The sequence below is a fragment of the Triticum aestivum genome, chromosome 5A (genome assembly GCF_018294505.1).
Source record: "Triticum aestivum cultivar Chinese Spring chromosome 5A, IWGSC CS RefSeq v2.1, whole genome shotgun sequence".
Taxonomy (NCBI): Eukaryota; Viridiplantae; Streptophyta; class Magnoliopsida; order Poales; family Poaceae; genus Triticum; species Triticum aestivum.
In genome coordinates this window covers 669405116-669412733 of record NC_057806.1, presented here as the reverse complement: position 1 = coordinate 669412733, position 7618 = coordinate 669405116, and the positions used below count along the sequence as shown (strand labels likewise).

The 7618-nt window shown below is 42.9% G+C and overlaps 1 protein-coding gene across 1 annotated transcript; it reads left to right on the top strand.

Moving 5' to 3' along the window:
• The first annotated feature begins 5661 nt into the window (after positions 1-5661).
• LOC123108325 (ribosomal protein S4, mitochondrial-like) lies at positions 5662-7099 on the top strand. The gene has a single exon (XM_044530142.1). It carries the CDS (start codon positions 5744-5746, stop codon positions 6815-6817), a length of 1074 nt encoding a protein of 357 aa, XP_044386077.1. The 5' UTR covers positions 5662-5743; the 3' UTR covers positions 6818-7099.
• The last annotated feature ends 519 nt before the right edge of the window (positions 7100-7618 follow it).

Here is a 7618-nt window from a genome sequence, read left to right as displayed (position 1 = left end):
TATCGAAATCGATCGCTTCGACGAGACAAAGACAATCCGTGTAGAAACATTTCTCATATGAGGCCATCTTGTGGGCGTAATCAGCCGAATAGTATTCTGAATACAAAATCTGAATACTTCAAACACAACTTTGGCCTTAGAGATGAGACCGGATGGCTATGGCCCAAATATCAAAGTTTCTCCTTTTGACGAAATGGAATTTTCTCACTTTGAGCACTTATCCATTTGATGCCATCTTAATTATTTTTTTGACCATGCGAAAATCTGGTGTCAACACAGATGTCGAAGGACTCTGAGTCTCTCTTAGCCTTATACCATGTGAGAGTGGCAAGAACCCTTTCTTTGCCTCACTCATGTTGAAACGCTTCAACACTTTATATATGTACGTGCTCTGGCTTAAGCCGAGCAGCCTCCTTGATGTATCTCTATAGACCTTAATGCCTAAAATGTACATTGCCTCACCAAGGTCCTTCATCGAAAACTTGCCATTCAATGATTCCTTGACCGAGTTCAGCATCGAAATATCATTTCCGATAAGTAGTATGTCATCCACATACAAGATCAAAAACACTATCGAGCTCCCACTTAACTTCTTATATAAACAAGAGTCCTCTTTGCTTTTGATGAAGCCAAAACCAGTGACGACCTCATCAAAATGAATGTTCCAGCTCCGAGATGCTTGCCTCAATCCATAAATGGATCTCTTGAGATTGCATACCTTACTAGTGCTAGTCAGATCGACAAAACCGTCGGGCTGTATCATATACACGTCCTTGGTTAAATTTCCGTGAAGGAAAGCTGTCTTGACATCCATCTGCCATATCTCGTAATCGAAATATGCAGCAGTAGCTAGTACGATCCTCACCGACTTCAGCATCGCTATTGGCGAGTAAGTCTCCTTGTAGTCAATTCCTTGAACTTGTCCATAACCCTTAGCGACAAGCCAAGCTTTGTCGATCTGAACATTTCCATCCACATTGGTTTTCTTCTTAATGACCCATTTGCAACCAATGGCTGTTACACCAGGCGGCGGATCAACCAAGTCCCAGACTTGATTCTCATCCATGGACTTTAACTCGGATCTCATGGCCTCCAGCCATTCCCCGGAATCTGGGCTCACCATCGCTTACGCATATGTGGCCGGCTCGTCACTTTCTAACAACAATACATCACGCACTTTGTGCAATCTTTCTGACCTCCGTGGTTCCGATGCCTCTTCCACTATGGGTTCCCTGACTGACTCTGATATGATCTCATCATCAGCTGAGCCGTCCCCGAGTGGTACTCGAATTTCTTCGAGTCGGACTGTCCTCCCACTGGCGTCCCGACTGAGAAACTCTTTCTCAAGGAAAACCCCGTTCTGAGCAACAAGCACTTTGTTCTCTTTCCGGTTGTAGAAGCTATATCCCAAGGTTTCCCTCGAATATCCCACGAATATGCATCTATTCGACTTGGGTGTAAGCTTGTCTGACATAAGTTTCTTGACAAATGCTTCACAACCCCAAATCTTTAGAAAAGACAAACTGGGACTCTTCCCGGTCCACATCTCATGTGGTGTCTTGTCTACGGATTTTGATGGTACCCTGTTAAGTGTGAAAGCTGCAGTTTCTAGAGCGTATCACCAGAATGACAAGGGTAAATCCGATTTGCTCATCATAGATTGAACCATGTACAAAAAGGTACGATTCCTCTGTTTTGATACACCATTTCTCTTTGGCGTACCCGAAGGTGTGAGCTGAGGTACTATACCTCTGCTTTTCAGATGATCATCAAACTCCTGGCTCATGTACTCACCTCCACGATCATATCGTAGAAGTTTTATAGTCTTGCCGAGCTGATTCTCAACCTCGTTTTGAAACTCTTTGAACTTTTCAAAAGTCTCCGACTTGTGCCTCATCAAATAGATATATCCATATCTACTCAAGTCGTTGATAAAAGTCACGAAGTACTGATAGCCACCTCTGGTAGTTGTGCTCATTGGTCGACACACATCACTGTGTATCAGTTCCAACAGCTCGGATGCCCTCTCACAACTCTTTGCGAAAGGAGACTTAGTCATCTTGCCGAGAAAGCATGATTCGCATGTCTCGAACGACCCAAAGTCGGTTGAAGTTAGGAGTCCATCGTCATGGAGCTTCTTTATGCGTTTCAGACTAATGTGTCCAAGCCGGCAATGCCAGAAGTATGTCGGATTTATCTCATTAGGCTTATGCCTCTTGACATTCATGTTATAGACCGGTTCCTGTTCTAGATTCAATATGAATAACCCATCAACAATGGGTGCATAGCCGTGGAACATACCATTCAAATAAATTGAACAACTATTAATTGAATTCATAACCTTGACTCATCAAGCATGAGGCAGAAATAATGTTCCGACTAAGTGCAGGAATGTAATAACAATTATTCAATTCCAAAATAAATCTAGAAGGAAGCTGGAGCTGCATCGTGCCGACCTCCAACGCAACAACTCTTGCTTTGTTGCCGACCCTAATGTCAATCTCCCCTTGTGCCACACACCTAGTTCTTACCAGCCCCTGCATCGAGTTGCAAATGTGAAGAACCGATCCGGTATCAAATACCCAAGAGCTGCTAGGTATGGCAGCACGGTAAATGTCTATAACATATGCAACAAGTGTACCTTTGCCTGAAGCAGCATTCCCGGCCTTCTTGCCATGCTCTACAAGCCACTTGCTACAGTTCCTCTTCTAGTGACCAGTTTCCTTGCAATGATAGCAAATGGTCTTTGAGTCCGGTCTAGACTTCGGTGCAGCGGCAGAGGTTACCGTCTCCATGCCCTTTTCTTTAGCCTTTTTCTTGGACCAACTCTTCTTGAACTTAGCCAATTTCTGCACCATCAACACTTGATGCTTGCCTTTCTCAATATCCTGCTCTGCCACTTTGAACATCCCATGCAATTCAGTGAGCTTCTCATCCATACCATGCATATGATAGTTCGAGATGAACGTCCCATAGCTGGGCGGAAGAGAACCCAGAACTGCATCAGTAGCCAGCTCATCCAAGAGCGGGAAGCCCACCCGATCCAAAGCTTGCACATATCTGATCATCTTGATCACATGCGGGCTCAGTGGATCACCTTCCTTCAGCTTACAATCCATCAAGGATCGCCAGACATTGAACCTTTCGGTCCTAGCCTGCACCTGAAACATGCTCTTGAGACTCTCGATCATATCGAAAGCCCCAACATCTTCGAAATGATGCTGCAAATTGGGCTCCATACAAGCCAGCATGAGGCAACTAATCTCGTTTGATTCATCAACGAGTTTCTGGTAGGCATTCTTGGTTGTGGTACTAGCATTATCAGCAGGTTCATCTGGAAGTGGATCCTCTAGAACATGTTCCTTTTTATCATGCTTGAGAATAATTCTCAAATTTCTATACCACGTGGTAAAGTTTGTTCCATTCAGTTTATCCTTTTCCAGAATTGATATCAATGCAAAGTTGGGTTGAGCAGGTGGTGCCATTGATCTACAATAGAAAAATATGCAATCACTAAGCATGTGTTTATGTAGAGTAATTCTAGCCTTAAACAGAAATACTCCCACTGAAGTCAGCATCCCTTCGCAAACTCTCAGGATTCAGGATCCGACTAGCACATGCGACTAGTGAGCTTTAGCATCACTGCTAGACAACATGTCTATCTGGTAAGCAACTCCTTGCTAATCGTATCTCTGTATGACTCCTGTCGGTCGGGTAGGTATCTCATACCCCGGCTCCCGACCTCTTTTGCCACAAGGCCCAAAACCGGTTTGATAGCCTTGTCAAGTTAACCTAATGCAGTGCATGTCCGTGTCCGACACGAAGCCCATCCCTACTTCCCTTTGCTGTTGTTCCTCGAAATCCTCTACTAGTCATTGGTTTCAAAGCAAAGGTATCCGGTATAGGGGGTCGTGGGCAGGTTAGTGTTTCATTTCGATAGGTGATAGTGGTATACCCAAACCATATGGTATAGGTCTTGGAAAGGGAAGTAAATCAAGTCCATCTTACATGATTTCTTCACTTACTTGGGCATAAGCGGTACCAGTACCCGGAGAATAGTTCAATTCTCTTTCTCCACATGACACCCTTGTGTTGTCAAACTAATGAATCCCTCTCCGCCCCTGCTCCGACAAAGCAATAAGCACTAGGGTATCCACCCACCCGCCAGTTCGAATAGCCGGTTTCCTCCCCTTCCGCTCAAGCTAAAGGTTCTGGGCTACGGCTTCCGGTTCCGTATTCCGATTCGTCTTCGGATAGCATTAGAAAATCCCTTTCATGCCTTGCCAATACAACTATTATGTTTCTTAGCCGAGGAGCCTTTGGAAGTACCGTTGTTGGATCGGATTGAGCCATTATAGGATCGGATAAAGATTCACTCTTTGCCAATGCCTGCTTCCTTGGTTTCCTACTTTCTGCATCGAAAGTGACTTTTTGCTCAGTATCGAGAACCACTTCTTCTCCTTTTCAAGGCGTAGATCGCCCGTCATCTGATTTGCTTCGTCAAAGCGGATAGCATTATGGAATTGATTATATTCGTAGAAAAAGCACCCCTATTTAATAAGTCCTCGGAAATGATCTCATCTAGTACCTCAGCCTATTTGCCAAGACTTTGGAGCATAGCTTGTAAATGACATTGCACAAAGATATCGGCCTATACTGTGATATTTCTTGGGGTTTTACTGTCAGCAAGTGCACTCTTATTTACTTCACCGCATACTTAAAGAATTGTTGGTAGCAAAGAACAGCACCTGATAGAAAGGATGCTAACCAAGCCTCTTCTGTTTAAGCAAGGCTAAGCCAGAATAAGGGGTACAGTAGGCTGGTGACCCTGATGATAGCACTAAGACTGCCTCGGGAATCTCCTCAATCGTTGAAGAGTGCCTCGGGAATTGAATAAAAGCACTGATATCCATATAATCCTACAATTATGCTCTATTCTCTTGAAGAGAAGACACTTGAACTTTGTCATGTGCTATTGATCCTTTTGAACCTAAATTCACATTGGCATTCTAATCTTTGATTATTTCTTAATAAATTTGACCCAGAAGGTTTTTTAGCTGAACATAAGGAGTGGTGTGCGGACCCACAGGCAGTTACCAATATATCATTAGATTAGTTAATTCCCACGCGCCAAACAGGCGTCACCACACTGCCTCCCAAAGGCTTCTTTTAGGCTTCCCCGCCACATCACATACTTGCTTGCTTTTGCTAATCCGATCCAGAAAAAACGAACATTCTCCCACGTGCTTCAGGCCTTGCAATAGCAGTAGATGCTACAGACCTGGTGTCATTATCAGCAATTCCTCAATCGATCAGAAGTAAGGGAATATAACCTGCCCCTCATTGTCCTTCAATCATGGTGCAATGAATATCGTAGATAGAGTGGTTTCGATCTCATATAGCTAGCTTTCCTTTCAAAGTGAAACGATCTTCCTTTTACGTTGAGATATTTGAATTGGATTTCATTTCACCACTACTTTCGTAACGCACAGAAAACACTGATGTTTCCGCTCGCTTTCAACCACTGCCACTTTACCCGAGCATTGTGACGCAGTCGGTCAAGTATTGAGTTTCTGCTAGTATATCAAGGACTTATGAGAACTGAAAAGAAAAAAAAGAAAAAAGGAATTCTCATAGTTCATTGAATTAAGGGAGGGCCATTCGTGGGGGGTTCGTGGAAGAGTTGGGTTCGATTCCCTTTATACGCGATGTGGCGAAAAAGACTGATTCAACGAAATATGCCATGCAAGCATTAAGATTTAAAACGTGTCATCTACTTCCAGGAAATGTTCGGAACAGAGAACTTTCTCTAATCCAACGCCGTATTCTCCGAAGATTGAGCAACAAGAGGAGATCCATTAAAAGAAATCTTTCTCATAGAGAAAATCTAAACAGTAACATCAAATCACAAACTACACGAAAGTTGTATCTTTATTATGGGGATTTACCCATAAGGGAGATGCACAGAGGAAGAGAACGAACTTCATATATCCCTTTTTTACTCAATCAAGAAACAAGATCAGACGTGATTCCGGTTCGTCTCCATTTTAGTGACACTCTTCCTCAAGCAAGGCAGCCGATAAGTCATCGAAGGGTTTGTTTGAATAATGGACTGGTAACCATTACTCATTTGAAAGTTTCCCACGGTGATCTAATATCTTTTAAAGTAAATGACGCGAGAACCCGTGGTTTTGAAATAAGGAGATCTTTCTATATCGACATATCAGTTGGAAAAATCATAGGCAAATTCATATCGGCCATATCAGTTGGAAAAAGAAGAGGCAAATTCCTACCGGCCAGAATCTGGAGAAGAACAAAAGAAGAATGGTTCTGCTTACTCACAACTCAGAGGGGATGCCGCTTACTACTCAAATCCAAGGAATTGCAAAAGTTGCGTTCTTATATGCAAGAAGAAGACTTTGAAAGAACAAAGAAGTTTGGATCCGCAAAAGTATGCTTAGGCAGTTTCTTCGCTGAGCACAACAGAATGAAGAGGAATTTGTTTCATTTCAAATACTTCTTCTTATTGAAAAGAGGGAAGGAGAAAAACCGAAATCTTCCTACTCGAACAATAAGTCCTTTTGTAGAAAAGTCTTCTTTATATAGTAATTTGACCTATTGCTCCGGATCCCCGTTTACTAGGAAGATAAGAATCAAAAGGATCGAACTACCTACTCATTATCCGGAGGTGAATCATAGAACACTAAAATCTGTGGTATCTTATGGACCTAACATAGGTCACATCCCTCACGACATAAGATTGAAAGATCCAAGCCTTCCTCTTCGGAGCGGAAACGGACGTGGCCAAAACATATAAAAAAAGATCGGCCTAGTCGCTCATAGGGACATATCTATCCGGATAGAGGATAGTCTAGATCAATTTTGAGAAAAATCTCTCTCTATATTGATAGGTATCTCTGTGGATAGAGATAAAGATAGGGATCCCTATAAATCGAAATATATGGAAAAAGTGCACTTTTTGACTACTACTACTATTTCTTAGACTTTTTCAAGGAAACATCATTTTTTCGATTTTGACTGAATTGGTCGGAGCGTAGACGAGCAAGCAGAGCCCAGGAAAGAGGTCAGATCGTCATAGAGCAGTCGACTATAAGGATAAGACTGATGGCCTGAGAGAAGGCAGTCTCTCTCGGGAAACATGGCCCAATTTCTCTTCTTTCTTTTCACACGGGCAACAATTGGGAATAAAATAGACCATGAACATGAGTTTAAAATGTAAAAAAAGGAAGAGTGCATTCTCCACTTTCTTATCTCGAAAATGCGTAATATAGTGATGTCATGTGTCTGTTTCTCTGAAAAGGTGGGTCGGCCCTTAGGGCAAACAGTAGTGCCAGGTTCCATTGTGGAACGGTCGTTTGCCGGTGACCTTTGTCCGCTGTAGTACGAGTGACTGGCGCATCGCATCCAATCTCTCATGTCAATGAGTCAGTTAGAAAACAGCTCCAAATGAATCAGTGATTTCCCCTTTATTTCCCTCGGAACAAAGGGGAACAAGACGAGATTCCGTGTTCACTTATCGATTCCAAAATGAATCGAATTCGTGAACTTTATAACGATATTACTCCTCTTCCTTACGGCTCCCCTGTGCCTAGTGATT

Coding starts and splice junctions, on each gene's coding strand:
- LOC123108325 (XM_044530142.1), top strand. CDS start 5,744: ATGCAAGCATTAAGATTTAAAACGTGTCATCTACTTCCAGGAAATGTT.